General features: G+C 37.4%; 9 protein-coding genes across 9 annotated transcripts; 3 read left to right on the plus strand and 6 right to left on the minus strand.

Annotated features, from left to right (window-relative positions):
• Positions 1–19: 19 nt before the first annotated feature.
• Positions 20–2,652, minus strand: SPOG_02469 (peroxin Pex28/29). Its single transcript, XM_013168410.1, has one exon. The coding sequence runs from the start codon at positions 1,001–1,003 to the stop codon at positions 221–223; it is 783 nt and encodes a 260-aa protein (XP_013023864.1). The 5' UTR covers positions 1,004–2,652; the 3' UTR covers positions 20–220.
• On the plus strand, positions 2,069–4,369 carry SPOG_02470 (cystathionine beta-lyase). Its single transcript, XM_013168411.1, has one exon. The coding sequence runs from the start codon at positions 2,964–2,966 to the stop codon at positions 4,146–4,148; it is 1,185 nt and encodes a 394-aa protein (XP_013023865.1). The 5' UTR covers positions 2,069–2,963; the 3' UTR covers positions 4,149–4,369.
• On the minus strand, positions 4,240–5,786 carry SPOG_02471 (pig-K). The gene has a single exon (XM_013168412.1). The coding sequence runs from the start codon at positions 5,610–5,612 to the stop codon at positions 4,425–4,427; it is 1,188 nt and encodes a 395-aa protein (XP_013023866.1). The 5' UTR covers positions 5,613–5,786; the 3' UTR covers positions 4,240–4,424.
• Positions 5,787–5,897: 111 nt separating this feature from the next.
• Positions 5,898–7,039, plus strand: SPOG_02472 (dynactin complex subunit; the record flags this gene model as incomplete). Its single annotated transcript, XM_013168413.1, has 2 exons — positions 5,898–5,954; positions 6,014–7,039. The coding sequence occupies 2 exons, from the start codon at positions 5,898–5,900 to the stop codon at positions 7,037–7,039; spliced, it is 1,083 nt and encodes a 360-aa protein (XP_013023867.1).
• Positions 7,040–7,413: 374 nt separating this feature from the next.
• On the plus strand, positions 7,414–9,537 carry SPOG_02473 (ATPase expression protein). Its single transcript, XM_013168414.1, has one exon. The coding sequence runs from the start codon at positions 7,445–7,447 to the stop codon at positions 8,753–8,755; it is 1,311 nt and encodes a 436-aa protein (XP_013023868.1). The 5' UTR covers positions 7,414–7,444; the 3' UTR covers positions 8,756–9,537.
• SPOG_02474 (XPG I region-containing protein) lies at positions 8,403–10,728 on the minus strand. The gene is made up of 2 exons (XM_013168415.1): positions 10,533–10,728; positions 8,403–10,483 (listed from the first exon to the last, which is right to left on the minus strand). The coding sequence occupies exons 1-2, from the start codon at positions 10,582–10,584 to the stop codon at positions 8,799–8,801; spliced, it is 1,737 nt and encodes a 578-aa protein (XP_013023869.1). The 5' UTR covers positions 10,585–10,728; the 3' UTR covers positions 8,403–8,798.
• Positions 10,729–10,784: 56 nt separating this feature from the next.
• Positions 10,785–13,393, minus strand: SPOG_02475 (nucleoside diphosphatase Ynd1). The gene has a single exon (XM_013168416.1). The coding sequence runs from the start codon at positions 12,859–12,861 to the stop codon at positions 11,140–11,142; it is 1,722 nt and encodes a 573-aa protein (XP_013023870.1). The 5' UTR covers positions 12,862–13,393; the 3' UTR covers positions 10,785–11,139.
• Positions 13,345–15,072, minus strand: SPOG_02476 (elongator complex subunit Elp4). Its single transcript, XM_013168417.1, has one exon. It carries the CDS (start codon positions 14,922–14,924, stop codon positions 13,848–13,850), a length of 1,077 nt encoding a protein of 358 aa, XP_013023871.1. The 5' UTR covers positions 14,925–15,072; the 3' UTR covers positions 13,345–13,847.
• Positions 15,031–16,491, minus strand: SPOG_02477 (translation initiation factor eIF2B alpha subunit; the record flags this gene model as incomplete). Its single annotated transcript, XM_013168418.1, has 4 exons — positions 15,031–15,591; positions 15,648–16,090; positions 16,152–16,291; positions 16,341–16,491. The coding sequence occupies 4 exons, from the start codon at positions 16,489–16,491 to the stop codon at positions 15,303–15,305; spliced, it is 1,023 nt and encodes a 340-aa protein (XP_013023872.1). The 3' UTR covers positions 15,031–15,302.
• Between the last annotated feature and the right edge of the window lie 486 nt (positions 16,492–16,977).

The following is a 16,977-nucleotide window of genomic DNA, read 5'->3' on the forward strand; positions in this document are numbered from 1 at the left end:
TTGATAACGTAAAAAAAATCATGAATTCATTAAACTACAATACAATCCAATATCAAACTGAACCTTCTCCATAAGCATATTATATGAAATCAAACCGTAACAACGAGAAGATTGGTGTACTGTCAGGTGTCTCATTGGTGCCCAAAAAAATTAAACTAGTATACATTTTCTTTTAAGAGATACACTAGCATGTGTATATCTCGGTTGGCTGCCTCGTTCTTTATGTATGAACGGACGAGGTACGCTTGAGCTTGACGGGTTGTGGGTTCCAGTAAACAAACCGACGAAATTCGTTTGGAGAATGAAACGTCCAGGAACTATCAGGGGCCCAACTATAATTAGCAGGAGGATCAATGAGTTCCAAAGAAGGTACCAGTGGAAGTCTGGTAGAATTTGGGGAAGGAGAATAAAAAGTCATTGTTTGGCCTTCTTTTTCCTCTACATGTCTCCAAACTTGAGCGACTTCGTTTCGAAGCTGCAATGAAGGAAGTCTGTCTCTTTTCGTCGAATACCATTCGTAGAAAAAGTTTCGAAACTGAGGATGTAAGGCAATTAGGACAATCCACAGTCCAATCGGTAAATAACGGTCGATGGAAATTCTCAAAAAAGCCAATAAAGAGACCATGACCAAAAATGTAAGAAGCACGGAGGAGATCGTAGACGGCGAAATATAGTGATAATAATTTTGACGAAAATGGACCAATTGGTCATAAGATGAACTGTACGAAGCCATGAAATTCTGTAGATCGCGCAAATTTGTGGTCACATCATGAGTAAGGCTTATGGGCATCATTGTAACAAAAATCAAGATCAGAATGGCACTAAATGATACGGGATGCAAGTATAATAGAGTAATCGTTAATCCTAAACACACAGATTTCACAGGATGTTTCCAGGTAATTGCTTCCACAAGTTCGTCACGGATGATGAAGAAAATAGCGACTCTAGTAGCGAACCGAATCGAGTTCTGAGATAATAAAAGCGGATTTAGCTCATTCTGCATGGTTTAAACTATTATTCTTTCTCAAGCAAGGAAGAAATCTCGATCCTTACAAGGATTGCAATTTCCTGTCAAATGCGTGAGTTTGTACGCTAGAACTCGCTTGTAATTCAGGATAGCAAACTTGCTTGAATAGCGTTAGTAAACAACCCAATTTCTATATGTATGACATAAAGCAAGAAATTTTGAGTATACAACATTTTCATCCAGAAGATTAAAGGAATAAGAAAAGAACATGGAAACAAGAGGGTAGGAACCTTACCCTGGTGCTTGCATACGGCACTTTTACTCTCAACTCCACTTGCAGTATGCGTCCATATGCACAAGACCCTCCATAAGACAAGGCAATAGCAAGTTTGCTAACGAAAAGTTTCCTCATCTTTGTTGTCATTGTCATTCTCTTTACAAGAGAATGACAATAGACGTATTTCCTACATGGACGCTTACCATGCAGTTTTCGAGAGCGCTCTTTTTTTTAACGAGATTTGGTTATGTTTTGTAAACGATCTGAGAGCTCGTTTAGCGATACACAGGGACTTTTTATATGAATTAGCAAAGTAAAAGGTAATTCGGTAATTGCTTCATTAACAAAAACGCGACGCGTTAAAAACAATCGTGTCTTAGAACCAAATATTTCCTAGTTAGAGAGAATTGAAAAAGAATGCACTGAATTTGTTTAAAGGTATCATAATTCATCAAACAACATGGAAAAAACAACTTGAAAAAACAGCATGGATGAGTATATAGAATGTAAAAAAACTTAAAACGAACGGACGCTATAACTGCGGGTTAGGTGTCTTTTGAAATACGGCTTTTCTAAAAAAAAGCTCTTAAAATAAACTTTTTCTTCATTCTCCATTTCAATTCCTTTCATAGAACTAATCCACAGAAGCATTGTTTTTGGAACAGCATTATTTTGTCATGATAAACGAGAAAATAAACGAGATCTGAGTTTAAGTGAGAATTCAACCATTCTTTGGCCGCATTTTAATCGCACGATTTTTTTTTGTTGAGTTATTTCGCTATAGCAAATTTCGTATCTATCGTTCTTTCAATTATTCCTCAGGGGTACAACTTTACAAAAGCATAAATAAAAGGGGGGTTATCAGCCGATATATTTTTGTTTATGTCCTATAATTCTCTTTTTCTTTTTTCTTTTAAAGCGAAATAAAACTGCGTGGGAACATGAAGACCATTGAAAGCGAGTTAGGTGATGAAAGAATCCAGTAATGATCAATTCTTTTTTCCAGCGGAACTGAACAACTTCTTGAACCTAGCGAATATTTTTTTCTTCTTTGTGTACTTACCACCAAAGAAAACGCCTTCTCTGCCCTATAATCATCGACCCATAATTTATCTAGCTCGTTTATCAATGCTGCTTAACCCACGGTAGAGCCCTACAATAAATGACTGTTTACGTACGTCTTAGATAAACGAGATCCCCTGAATTATGTTTCGATTTATTGACGGAATTTTTTTTTAAAAAAGATTTTTTTTTTATAAAAAAAAGAAAAGAAAAAGTGTAGAGTGAATTGTTTTCACCTATTTATTGCAGATTGATTGTTTTACTCTCTTAGACTTCGTTTGCTCGTTGAGTAATTACTTACAGAAAGATTCACATCTGACATTTGCCACGAGAAGACTAGTTATCGTAACCTTCAGTTTGCTTACTGCTTTTGCCTAACTCTTCTATCTTTAACAGGTATTTCCGAAGTAACAGCCATTACTGTTAAAAAAGTAAACAACTCCTTGTCAAAAAGACATTTAAGGCATCTTATTTGTCTATTTTTTAAACAAATTTATTGGCTTTTCGTGATCGTTCCCCTCCTCCCTTTACATAAAAGTCTTTTTTTTTTTTTTTTTTCGCTAAACTCTTTTGAATTCGGTTTCATTCTTTTCTTGTCTTGTCTTGCTTTGCTTGCTTATCGCTTTCAATTCTGTCCGTAATTGAAAGGTTGAATAAATGACAATCATGGTGGATTTCAATTCTAAATACTCAGTCGAAACCGAATTGGTTCGCGTCGAAGGTAACCAAGATCAGTACAATGCTTCTTCTGTTCCTATTTACCAATCTGCTACTTTTCGACAGAATAGGTTGGACGAAATGGGCAAATTCGATTACACTCGTTCTGGTAACCCTACACGTACCGCCTTACAAGTTCACTTGGCCAAATTAATGAAGGCTAAGCATTGCTTTGTCACTAGCAATGGCATGTCGGCCTTGGACATGATTCTCAAAACCTGCAAGGCTGGATCTCACATCGTCGCTGGTGACGATCTTTACGGTGGCTCTGATCGTTTACTGAACCTCAACATTGCTACGTACGGATTTCATGTTTCGAATGTGGATACTTGTGATCTCGCTGCTTTTGAGGCCGTTTTGCGACCTGATACTGCTCTGGTTTTAATCGAAAGTCCAACAAATCCTCTCATTAAAATCTGCGATGTTCGTGCTATCGTCAAGATTGTTCGCGAAAAGGCGAAAAATGCCGTGTTGGTTATGGATAATACTATGCTTTCTCCCATCCTTTGTAATCCTTTAGATTTCGGCTTTGATATTGTTTATGAGTCTGCTACCAAGTTCCTTTCTGGTCATCATGATATGATGGGAGGTGCTATTGCAATGAGAAGTGATGAATTAGCTAAGGCAGTCTTCTTTAACATCAATGCTTGTGGTGCTGGCTTGGCTCCATTTGAAAGCTTCCTTTTACTTCGTGGTATCAAAACCATGGGTATCAGAGTCGAACGCGCCCAGCAAAATGCCATTGAGCTTGCAAAATTTTTGAAATCTAAGGGGTTTTCTGTCAACTTTCCGGGATTAGATCCTAACTGTAAGTCTACCGTCATCTTCAACTCTTTTGCTCGTGGCCCAGGTGCTGTCATGTCTATTCATACTGGTAGCGTAGAGCTTTCCAAGACCCTTGTTGAGAGTACGGAGCTTTTTGAAATATCCGTTTCATTCGGTTCTGTTGAATCTTTAATTAGTATGCCTGCTTACATGAGTCATGCTTCCATTAAAAAGGAGGTTCGTGATCAACGTGGTTTACCTGAAGATTTGATCCGTATTAGCGTCGGTATTGAAGATATTGAGGATTTAAAAGCTGATTTTGAGAATGCAATAACCATTGCCAAGTTCAAAAAGTTGTGAATCAATCACGTCTAGACCGTATACTTTGTAAAACAAGTTTCCTGTCGTGTTTGTTTATAATTTTCACTCTTAATTTAATTACTTTAGAACATGTCGTTAACATTATGTTGTATATATTATGTATATGACTCCTATTATTTTTCCTTTTTCCTCTTCTAGTTTATCAAAATCCTTTTCAAAATTTAGTGTAACATTCAAACATTTTTTAAATTAATAATGTTTATATACCATCTATGATAAACTAAAAAGTGCATGATACTTATGGATATATTTGCTTCATCGCCTCATTTTAAAAGCAAATTGCAAGCAGAAAGGGAGTATTAAAATAAATAAAAAGAAAGTTGCAGAACAGAACTCTGAAAAGGTGCAATAATGTAAACGTAAAGGAACACTCTTCCCTTTGTTTTTCCTATTCATGGGTTTCGTCAGACCAGAAGGGGAGTGGCTAACGAAGGATGAATCTGAATAGTTAGGAAATGTATCATTTTGTTCATCAGGTAGAATCCATTTTGTAGGCTCACTATGAAGTTCTATATCACGAACATTGCCAAAGAAGTCTGTAATCAAAATTTCGTCCAAGCCTTTTTGCGTATATGTGGATTGGACACCAGGCGTAGATCGAATTTCTTTCGGATCGTAAGAGTCAATAAGATCTTGAATGGTCAATTTACTTTTGATATCCACACGATTTTCCAAAAACTCTAAATTTGAAAATGTAAAGCGGTCAATCACTGCCACGCCAATGTCTGAGTCTGCATGATGGGAATAAGAAGAAGTGCCAATTTCACTGCTGCCAATTGCTACAATATTTGGCGAGTAAATCTTCTTATACAAAGAGTTCGCCTGGCAAGTATCGACCATAAACAGAATTTCATTATATCGCTTATGTTGGTGCATCTGCTCCAGGGCATCAGCAAAATCTTCGGAGCTGAGCTCATCTGCATCTTGAAATTTGATAAATCCGTCTCCTCCATGTCCTGTCATGTAAACCAAAATATTAGAATGCTCATTTGTTAGCAATCGTTTGCTAGCTGGTGTATTTTCAGATACACGTTCAGTTAATAATCGAACAAATGCCTCCACAGTCACCTCGTAACCCTTGTAATCTATTTCTATATCTTCTCCGTACAAGTCCATATCACGATCAGCATTATCGAAAACGGTTCCCGGAAAAAGGTTTCGAGAATTGCAGGCATAATCATCTGCAACCATGAGAATAATCTGGCTGTCTGGAATCCCCAGCCGTTTCACGGAACGATAAATACCCAAAACATTAGCTGCATGTCTATAATTAAACCAAAATCGCGATGTAGATATTAGTACTGCCCAATTATTCGTGTGCGAGCTTTCGGCTCCTGTTGCTACAAACAAGAGACATAGGAATAGAAGAAAGAGTAAACGATACATGAATGCAGAGATATTAGAAAAACAACCTTTAAAAAAAAATAAGCTTAATTTACACATGAGTTTCGGGACTTCAACTATAGAAAGCCCTGCTGATTCACTATGCACAACAATAACAATGCAAGTCAATCCAAACAAACCTCCTTAGTAAGACGAAAGGAAGATGAAATGTATCAGGACGTTATGTCAACAAAAAGGTTCTTTTCCTACCCATAGGATTTTATTGAGTAAGTGTTGTGTGTTCATTACGAACTTACACATTGCCCATTAAAACCACTTTCAGTTATTCACTAGAAAGATCGTATCCTATTCATAATCATTGAGATCTATTTTGTTAAATAAGAGATGGATCATTTATCTGAATTTATTGAGTCCTCTGACGCGTCGAAAACTAATCAACAAGTATGAAGTTCAAATTCCTTATAGGAAAGAAGAAACGAAAATTCTAATTCATATTTTAGAAGCCTTGTGATAATGTATTATCCAATGAACCAACAAATATCATTGAAACTGAATATTCTGTTGAAGAATGCATGCGGGCTATCCAAAAAGCTAGTAAACCAAAGCCTATGTCAGTGTGCAAGCCTGATGAGCTGACGTCGTGTGTAAATGAAGACTATGATGTTTCTGAAGAGCCGTATTATATGCAACTTACTCGGATTCGGCGCGAATTGGAGGATTTATGGGATGAAGCGAAATCTACCAGAGAAAAGCAAGAAGTAGATTCTCTATCAAACATACTAGATAAATTATGGCTGGAAAAGCTGTCTAGATTTCGAAAGAGCTATTCTGTAGATCCAGAGTCTGCTTCTATCCCAAATTCCGGCACAGAAAATCCTGAACTTTATAAACAGCCTCCTGTGGAGTCTCTTCCGGAAAATAAACGGAATGACTATAATGAAACTTTTATTCCGTTAAAAGTGGCAGATTTTGAATCTCGAATCTCAATGCTGGAGAAACGCGTAGGTAATGCAGAAGAGCCCTTAAGCATGACAATTGAAAGTTGTTTGCAGAGATTACAAGCATTTGAAAAGAATCCATTGATTTTTGAAGAAAAAATTTCTACTTGGGAAACGATTCGAAACCGTTTGCCAAGGACCGGTGACAATGTTAATGAGCAAGCTGGCTATAAAAGTAATCCTTCTACACCAGCAAACTTGGCTCCTGGTGAGTTATTAGATGAAAAAGAGTACAGATTACTTTCGGAAATTCTCTTTGTCCATCTGCAGGATATGGAAAACTATCAAACTCTAATGCCTGCTCTGCTAAAACGATTAAAATCTTTGCATTGCTTGCATTTGGAAACAGCTGAAACAATGAACCGCTGGCAAACCCTTGAAAGCATGTTAGAATCTACATCTAATTCGTTAAATCAATGGAATCAGCTACTGAAACGCTTGGAAACATCTTCATTTCCCGAACAGAGCATGAACGAAATTCAAACGCTTTATAAACGCATCTCTAACCTTGAGGAACTTTGCAAATAAATGGATAAGACTATAATTAGCTAACGATAATGAACTACAGATCTATAAATGTTGTATCCAAAAATGAAAGCAGTTGAATCGAAAGCTGATTTGAAAACCCTGCATTGATCTTACAAAATACCAGGTTATTGTTTAATTCATTCTCCTTTTCTTCCTTTTCGTTTTCTAAAACTGACTGTCGAATCCGAATAAATTACTCAGTGCAATGTTATAAATTCCTTGTTAATTTCAAAAAAAAAAAAACGACAAGCATAATCTTTAGAAACTAATAATTTTCATCTAGTACCTATTAAGAATCAAAGGTATCGTCTTTCTTTCTGTTTCACTTTGTCGCCTACCGGTGGTAGCCTCCTTCTACCTACTACATAATTATTATCCATTTTCAAGCTGTGTTATGGGGAAACAATGCGAATATTAAGATTTCTTTGTACAAATTCAAGATTTGAAGCATTATCCCCTTTAACTTTGGTCCGACGTTTACATGTCCGCTCTTTTGAGGAACTGTTGTACAATGCAGAAGATCGCAAGTTCAAGTCAGCCGTTACAGGTCCCATTCAGACCTTCCTCCGACCTCTGACTCCTTCATTCTATCTCTTGAATTACTTAAAACTTCGTAATAATAACAGTTTAAGCAAGTTGAAACCTACCGAGTTTCGAGTGATTCTTCGTTCTTTCAAGCTGCTCAACAGTGGAAATAGATTGACTGAGAGAGAAAAGGAAACGACTGTAAAGATATTAGAATTGATTCTTCATGATGCTAATGAATTGGGAATACGACTAAACATTGGAGATTTTACACATATTCTCCGAATTGCTATGTATATTGGACACGAGCCCGTTGCTGATAAAGTGATCAAAATAGTGAAGAAGGACGAATTACGACCAACCGTGGATTATTTAAATAGTGTTCTAGGAAATTATGGAGGGTGTAGGTGGTCAATGAATAAATTCATTAGTCCTGCCTGGAAAGGAACTCCCACACAAGAGCCCGTATCAACTGCAATGCTGGAGGCAATAGACGTTGATTTTCCAAGAAATGGGTTAGCACCAAATTCGACAACCTATGACTATCTTATTATCGGACTAGCAAGAGATGGGAAAATTGAGGAAATCCGCGATCTACTTCAAAGGGTTTGGGGTATAAGTCAAGGAAAACCTGGAGAACGTTTGGTCAATAGAAATAATTCTTTGTATCCTACTTCACATACTCTTCTTTCGGTTGCCAGCGCTTTCGGATTCCTTGGCGACATACCAACTGCTGTTGATTTGTGCAAAGAGCTAGCAAAAACCTACGAGATTCGCTTTTCTGAATTAGCATGGTGTTACATAATTTACTGGTCTACTGTTGCTCCAAAATTTAAGTCTGCCGCTGGAATTACCAATAACAGCTATCCAGATATATATTCTCGAATGTATTATCTATTGAACAAAGATCGAATCCCTTATCCTAAAATATATCAAAAGGTAATTGCATTTTATAAAAAAATTAAGAAGCCAGGTTTACTAGAAAGAGTTTGTCAGAGATGGATGAAGCACTTGATGCATTCACAAAAATTACTATCACCAAAAGAAAAAGAAAGACAGAAGGAGTTGCTTTTTCGAGAGATTTCTTTCATTATAAATAACAACAAAAAAGGTAACGCTTCCAGCCAGAATCGGATACGTGTTAAATGGATGAATTTGTTACATCGGTTACAGGTCTTTTTAGAATCTTAACGATAAATTTTCATACAGCGTTTCAAAAAGTTATATAAAAACATCAAGACAAGTCAATAATGGGTATATTCTCATACATTTTCCTCCGTCCGCTTGTCCCTAAATCTTCCTTCCAAGTCCCATTAAGGCTTTCTCTAATGTATATTCTTTTTAGTAATTGATCTTTTGATAAACTTTTCATGGATTTGATAGTCGAATCTTTACTATGTCGACTGCCAAGTTGATCTTGTTTGCTGCTTCCTGCTTTTTTAGGGCTTTTAGGAAGGACCTCATGAACTTTTGGAAGATCATCATCCGTAAAAGAATCATCGGTTGCTTGCAGTAATGTTCGTGAAGAAGGTAATTCCTTATGTGATTTTGAAAACAAGTTTGTTGAAAGAAGAGTTGGTGGCTTTCTAGTAACTGTAGTTTTTTCTCTCCCAACGTACATGGATTTACCACTTTCTTCTGGATCCAAAGACAGTCGCTTGGTTTTCTGAACTAAACGTCCTAAATCTGAATTTGTTCTTCCAAAAAACTGGGAAATGTTTGCATATGAATCGGTTTTTATGAAGCAGGCGGGGACCCATGCTGTACTCTCTTTCAAAAGTAACCTCCATTGATTCATTAGTGAAGTATTGGCCTCATTATCATTTACGTTCGTTTCGGTGCACCATTCACAATTCAAAAACTTGTTTGGATAGAAAGTAATTTGTTTTTCTAATATCATGCCGGTAGATTTCTGTCTTCGTGTCTTATGAGACGCCTTATAGTATTTTGAGTCTTTAGCAGTAGAATGGAGAACTTCAAAAATGAGTAAAGGATAAGCTATATTATTTACAAACTTAATATTCCCATGTAGGTTTATCCATTGAAATCGCCTTTGGGCATAAGTATACAAAGCTTGAATATCAGGTTTTTGAGACCACTCGACTTGGGAAAAGTGAGCTTTTAACTTATGTTCGGAAGAGATTTCTGGATTTGTATAGTAATGCTTTACTAAAGGGTCTGGGAACCCTTGCTCGATAGTGAAGTTTGGCCGTTTATAGCCAAAAGTGTTGTTCTTATTTGTTCGGATGCAGTTTTGTAATTGACTCCTCCAGCTATTCAGACTGTCTGAAGAAACTAAAGAATCACCAAAGCCTAGCTTAGCAGCTCCTATCGCTGTTTGAAGACCACAATGCTCTATACCTTTTAAATGGTAGTCTCCTCCTCTCATCAAGCCGATCAATATAATACCAGTATGATTGACGCTGAGTTCTTCAGTTATCTTCTCCATTTCGTAAATCCTGACTTTAAAAAATGGTTTCTTTGCGTCAGAACCATTTCTTATAACTTTAGTAGCTCCAAAAGCGAAAGCATCAACATCTTCCGTCAAAACATAATCAATCAATCCCAGTCTTTGAAGTTTCGCACACTCAGCTTCAGCTTCTCCTGGAGCATTCCATACCTGCATTCCAAAAAGCTGAATGAGATGCTTCATTGACCGGTAATTCCCTGAGTCATTTGAGACATCTGATCGAATATGGCGATTCCTTTTCCAAGGAGGTTTGTTTGGACCATCGAATACAAATACAACGTTAATACCCCATTCAAGGAAATGACAAAGTCTATAAAATAGCGTCCTTAATGCTGGATTGGTACCACCTTGACTAGCCTGAATCTGTACCGACCATATAGCTGCATCAACAGCAATTTTTAGGCAGCGTTTTTCGGTATTCCAGCAAGTCGTAGAGAGCTCTAAAAGATCTATAAACAAGTTAGCGATTAAAAATTACTTCGTATAAATTTGACATACTCGTTTCACGATAGCAATCTCGAAATTCGTCCCATAACCCAGGAATGCCCATGATTTTTATATTTTCGTTTTGTTTATTATATCTGTTCTCTTCCTTGGCTTACTGCATTTAGGGAATACGATATCCTTTTTACATGGATGTATATTTAGCTATATATTAGGATTAAGGACCTAAGGAAAAATATCTTTGGAAAAGGATTATGATGAGTCTAAAAAAACATTGAAAATAAGTATAAGGTAAAATATAAGCAATATAGGATCAAATTAGCATACATTATATTAGAAAGTAAACAAAAAATAAAATAGCTAGATACTACTCAATTCCTTTTGATTGACAATTACAACCAGTTAAAGGGTGTTTTATGAGAAGTCAAAATGTATCTAATCTACATGCCTATAAAAGGCAGCATTAAAGAATGATGTATCCAAAGATTATTGAAAGGGAAAAAGAATTAAATAAATAAACATATATGCCAAATTGGTAGAAAGAGGTGGGAAAGAAATGAAACCCTAATTTTAGATGACAGAGTAAAGAACATATTAAGGCAAAACTATAATGAAAGAAGTTGATAGCGAGCGGCAAAATTAAGCATACAGTAGGAACAAATTAAGGTAAAGGAGATCTTGGTGTTCGCTCTCGACTAAAATTGAAAGCCAAATGATCAGCAAGAATATGACTGGAAGTAGTGCGAATAGGAGCAGCTCTCGATTTTGAAAAGCTAGTCATTTCTAGATCATCGTCAAAATCTGCGATGTCTTCGTAATCGCCATGAGCGTTCACAATATATCGACCCTTCATACCGCGAACTCGAAGCAAAAAATTTTTGAACCTTGTCCTTCTCTTAGGATTAAGAGCCAACATAAAGGATAAAAAGCCAAAGATGAATATTAAAAGAAGAACACTCAGAGCAGAAATATACCCATTAATATTATCTTGGAAGGAATCTTTAAAAGGAATTAATTTCCCAAATGCGTCCAATTGATAGTTTGCATATTTGGGACTTTGGAGAAACTGCTGATTGGATGAATACAAAAGAACTTGACCAAGTGTCCAACTAATTTCGGTCCGATCAACTTTTTCAAGGCTAGTAAAGTGAGAATGGTATGCCGGCATCAAGTCAAGTCCATCCGTTTGTTGGTCATCAGCACCACTTGTGTTTGTTTTAGGAAAACCGAATCCTTCATGCAGAAAATTTAAAACCCAAGAAGCTTTAAAACAAAGCTTCTCCAGCTTACTTTCGTCTGTAGATGGAGACAACTGGTGATTATAAAGTCGTGAAAGCATGGATTCCCAATCAGAAGCACAGTAATCACCAACCTTTTGGTAGAAATTGGGGAAATGATAGCTGCCACCCATATCAAATACGTCGTTTGTCGTATACCAGAATTCAGAAACGCCGACAAACTCGTGATTAACAAAATCAATCGGCGGAATAGATATACCGTCAAAACCACATGGATCCTGTGAACAAGGCGCCTCTTTATTAAGAAGGGTATACGTATGTTTTAAGCATTGTTCTAAATCTCCCGTACCAGTAAAAGAGTGTCCATTTTTGGAATACTGTCTTCCCCGAAGGGAGCAAGGTTCATCGATAGTCTCAGAAGGAGAGTTACGATTCCCCTCAACCAAAGCGTTCAGATACCGATTGTATGCTTGACTTGTCCCAAAACCTAACCAAGTATAAACAAAGAGAGGATATTCTATTTGTTCACCATTATCCAAGCCTAGATGAACCGTGCTAACGCTATCGCCGTATGCTTTCTGCACTTCAGGAGAAACCTCAAAGGCAATTTGAGCACTGGCACCGCCCATGTCCAAAAAGCCCGTAGAAGTTGCAGAAGATTTATCAAGATTTCCAAGCAAATAATTCGTTGCTAACCAACCGTACATACCTTCAGCTCTCCCATCAATAACACGAACCATTGATGCACAATCAGGGAGCGAAAAATTATATTCTTTTTTTATATAATGGCAAGCGCTATCTAATATTTTCCTTTGTGTTTTGTGCGGCAAAAGTCGCATACCAGCCGTAGCACTTAAAAAAACAGGAGTTTCTTCGTGCTTGTCATCAGGAACGACCTTTTCAGCATAATCAAGCAGTTTTTTCAAATGTTTCTTCCCAACATGCTTGGGCTGCTCGGCAAATGAGGAAATGCCCGGATGTACCTTTATGGACCAGTCTCCTTCATCTCCATTTCCAGGTTCAATCAGTGGAAGATTAGCCTCTCTCTTTACACCATTTCTATCTCCAGGAAACGCCCATGAGTAGATTTGGAGTCGTGATCCGCTAGAGCCAGCGTCAATGAAAATGCCATAGCTTCGTGTCATCTAAAATTTTTTCAGTGAATTCTCTGTCAACCCTTAATCAATTAATATATAGTCTTCTTATTTGATAAAAATGAAGGATCTTTTGATGATTTTAATCAATTTTCCAGGTTGGTTGCTTGTCCGATGGAAGGTACCTGGTAAGTCAACAATCATCGTAATAAAATGTCTTTACTATGAAGTAAGGTGGAAACTGACATGGTAAGATGGGATAATTTTCGTATGAGTGTGTAAGTACATAATAGAGTTTTCATGAATCTTTAATAATCTTGAACTGAATTTTCCACTCTAACAGATCCTGGTTGTCTAACGAAAGTATAGTTAAACACAAGTTGAGCTTTTTCATCTCAGAAATTGTTCTATGAAGGCTTACCTCGAATACGCTTCTATAATTGAACTGTTTATTGACTTGACAGAAAGACGATCATTCTGAATACGAGCCAGTAGTAGTTTGTCACCGTTTTTGAACACAATATTTATTTACCTCTGCCATCAGTGAAGTAACGGGTTGTATTATATTCTTTAGTATTATGAACTTCTACATCATTTGGGTAACAGTTCAGTAATATTATACCCAATTTGGCATAAACAAAAATGACCAAAGAATCAATTCTTCTGAAAAAAAATAAACAATAATGAAATAAACCGCTTTAGCATGCTTACTCTAGCTGATAGTGATGTCTTGTAATACATGGGTTAGTCCTTCGAGAACAACACAACAGTAACTGCAGTAGGCTGTACCAGTTCGTGAAGACGTGCTAAGGGAATAGTTTATGAAGAAATTGGTTAACTGCTTTAGCAAGATCTCGAAATCTATTATTTTATTTTCACAATACCAAAATCAAAATCATACTCGTACAAAAAATAGAAACCAAAAACCTTTCCTCATTCCTTAACGTATAAACATATAACAAAAAACAGAAAGTCATTGATGCCAACCCAACTTCAAGTAGCCAAAGCCCGAGGGGGTGTGATTTATGCGACAAAAATCAAAAGTCAATGGATTTTAGAGATGGCTGAGACTTTTCATTACTGCTTGGTTTGGCTTGAGGCTGTTCTTCGTCTAGTGGAGGAAGAACCCATGGTTCAATAGTAAATCGTCTCTTGGACACCGTAAATGACAAATCACCAGCCTCGCTGGAATTGTCTGTATTTGTAAAAGGCAACGGAAGAGGAAGCTTATGAATTCGAAACAGTCCTTGAGGTTGAGTAGCCAACCCATTCACAGTCTCAGTTATAGGGAAGGGATGCAAAGAGAAGACACCAGAGGCAAGAGACTCTAGCCAATAGACTTGTTCACAATCTCTAGAAAACAAAGTTGACGGGACAGAGCACATACAAATGAGATGCACAGACGTAGTACATTTGATGAGAGACGAAAGCGAGTGGATAAAGCGAATAAAATGCTGTGGATTTGTAGCACGAATAGAATAAAATGCAGGGGAAAGCAAAGATGGTAAAACGAGTCGACAAACGGTTCCTGGCTTCAGCGAGGCTAGGAACTTGGTAAGACTTTCCAAGACAGGGATGAAAGGATTTGAGCCTGTTTCAAGGGGAGAAGGTGAAACAGACTTCATCATTTTAGAGCTTATTGTTAACCTCTTTGTGAGGTCGAAAGCATGCGTGAAGCCTGGAGGGATTGCGTCGGGGGCAGGAACTTTCGTTTTCGAGGTATTCTCATAACGCCATGCAATTTTCATTCGGTTTTGTTCTCCTTTATTAGAAGAAGAAGATGAGCCGGATGAAAAGCTTTCACTTTTCGCGGCACGCTCATTTTCAGCAGGAAGTTGTCGAAACCATGGTTCGCCCATCGAAGGCCCCAGCCAAACGGCATGATCTTGTAAAAGCCCTTCTGCAGCAAAAAATTTCAATAAAACTGAAGAATAATCAGTTGAATCTTCTTCCACAACCAGCAGACTCCTTAAAGGAATTCCTCCTAATAGATAATAGTCAAAAGAAGTACTACCAGAGCTAGTTATCCACCGTCCGTCCTTAGGAGACAAACGAACGCCTTTTGGCAATTCTACAGGAGCCGTTTGTACGGCGGTCTTTCTCTTAAATGACATTTTCGAATATAACACCCATGTAGGGGAAGTCTATCAACTTTACAAAGGAACGGTGGAAGAGCACCTGTGCTAGAAAAAAATTATAAATGAATTCTAGATTATTTATCTTATTAAAAAAACAAAAAAACATAGTAATAAATTTACCAAACTTCATTAACCGGACACATCAGACAAGTTCAATTGTCGAAACGAATTTGGCTTGAATAGCGTATGTACATGTTTACTATGAAAAAAAACCCTCACTCGTCGCTTTTGCAATTATTTGTCAGTAAAAGACCTTACAAAGGGCATATAAATTCCATCCACCTTTTAAGACCAGTATCTATCCAAAAAGAACCCAAACAGATTAATAAACATGAAATGCGAATTTACTTTTCTTTAAAGGTACAGTTTAATGAGTTCTTCACTGACACCACTCTTTGAGTCTATGATTCCTAAATCAGTGATTAATCCAGAGACAAACTCCGGGGGAGTAACGTCCAGCGTAGGGTTATTTCTAATTTGCTCTTCATTCATAATTAATTCATTGTGAATAGCATCTGATGGCGTCGGCACTGGATCGCGAATGGGGCCCAGTGTTTCTGGAGATGGATCATCGAATTCAAGAATAGATCGACTGAAAGGGATATCATATTGAGAAAGTGGAAACATACGAACAAATTTATGGCTAAAGAAAAGGTTAGCGTAAAGTGACATTGGCAACTTTTTTGACTAAAAACTTACCTTTCAGCAACGGCATAAAACGGCTTATGAGCATGTTTGGCAAATACTGCGAGCTGGAAGGTACCAATTTGATTAATTAATCCGCCGTTCTCTACCACGCCTTCGGCACCCACAAGCACCAGATCAACGCGATTCATAGTGAAACTCACAGCAGAGTCAAGGACCATGCAAGTTGGAATACAAGCTTTACGGAGTGTGTCCGCCATGAGGCAACCAGATCCGCTGGGTCGAGATTCGGTCACAAAAACCTTGAATCGAACATGACGCTTAGCAGCAGCTAAGAGGATGGCTGCTACACCACGAGAGAATCCGTGAGTTAAAATCACGTTTCCATCACGAATTAGAGGATAACCCAGGTTTGCAATGGTTTGACGGCAAGCCCGGGCACGTTGAATAAACAGCTTCCCGTTTTCCACCAAGTGACGCTTACATTGTTCAAAATCCTACAGAGAATATTGTTAATACACTATGAACCCTTCTTTGCGTCGTAAACATCAATCGTACCCCAACATCATGCAAAGAACGTGTGACGAAACGTTGGAATATGTCGCAACCAGCAGACAAGGAAATGTTGTTTTCTACGCCGGCCTTTAACGCATTGGATCCATTTTGTAAAATGTCCATAAACTCTGAAATTGTTTTTGCTAATAATGTATCAGCTTTGCTACCCTATACAGTTCTGTTTTAACAAACCTTGTGAACGCGACAGTAACTGTACAAGAGCCTCGATGGCAGCTACTGGCATGGTAATCTCAGGATCATCTTCTAAGAACTTCCTATAAATCTTAACGATGTCAAACTCTCCTTGTGAATGCCGAACAATCCCTGTAGATTTCGATTCCATGTTTTGTAAATGTTAACCTGCTTCTACACCCTATTTTCCTTTAAGATAAAACATGACAGTGCAGCGATGTTGCTATTTTTTTAGTGCTTCTGTAACACCACTACCGAATAATGTTTAACAGACGTGAAAGAGAGTTCATGATATCCGTGTTGAAGTACTTAACAATTCGTTATTTAAGGGAAATCAAAACAAACAAACAAAAAAAGTAAAGGCAGAAATTAAAAATAAATAGATACTCTTAAGAGAGAAACAATGAGCTTTTTTTAGTGACTCTAAAATTTTTGGTTATTTAATTACAGTATGAGTAGCAATGTTATTAAGGTGATGACAAGACTTAATGAAAGTGTGAGATAGCTAAAATAGAAAACTTTCGCAACCAGATTGTTTATAGTTTCGAAGCTACCTCAGAAGATTTTTAGCACAAGCCTATCTTCCCCTACACTTACTTAATACTTTAGAAACTATTAAAAGAACCTGGTTCCCATC

This window comes from Schizosaccharomyces cryophilus, assembly GCF_000004155.1.
Source record: "Schizosaccharomyces cryophilus OY26 unplaced genomic scaffold supercont4.4, whole genome shotgun sequence".
In the NCBI taxonomy this organism is placed as follows: Eukaryota; Fungi; Ascomycota; class Schizosaccharomycetes; order Schizosaccharomycetales; family Schizosaccharomycetaceae; genus Schizosaccharomyces; species Schizosaccharomyces cryophilus.

Excerpts from the sequence above, each read along its gene's own strand:
- SPOG_02473 (XM_013168414.1), top strand. The coding sequence starts at position 7,445 with ATGCGAATATTAAGATTTCTTTGTACAAATTCAAGATTTGAAGCATTA.
- SPOG_02475 (XM_013168416.1), bottom strand. The coding sequence starts at position 12,861 with ATGACACGAAGCTATGGCATTTTCATTGACGCTGGCTCTAGCGGATCA.
- SPOG_02469 (XM_013168410.1), bottom strand. The coding sequence starts at position 1,003 with ATGCAGAATGAGCTAAATCCGCTTTTATTATCTCAGAACTCGATTCGG.
- SPOG_02474 (XM_013168415.1), bottom strand. The coding sequence starts at position 10,584 with ATGGGCATTCCTGGGTTATGGGACGAATTTCGAGATTGCTATCGTGAA. Across the intron at positions 10,484-10,532 it reads AGATTGCTATCGTGAAACGA|ATCTTTTAGAGCTCTCTACG; the intron begins GTATGTCAAATT and ends ACTTGTTTATAG.
- SPOG_02476 (XM_013168417.1), bottom strand. The coding sequence starts at position 14,924 with ATGTCATTTAAGAGAAAGACCGCCGTACAAACGGCTCCTGTAGAATTG.
- SPOG_02470 (XM_013168411.1), top strand. The coding sequence starts at position 2,964 with ATGACAATCATGGTGGATTTCAATTCTAAATACTCAGTCGAAACCGAA.
- SPOG_02471 (XM_013168412.1), bottom strand. The coding sequence starts at position 5,612 with ATGTGTAAATTAAGCTTATTTTTTTTTAAAGGTTGTTTTTCTAATATC.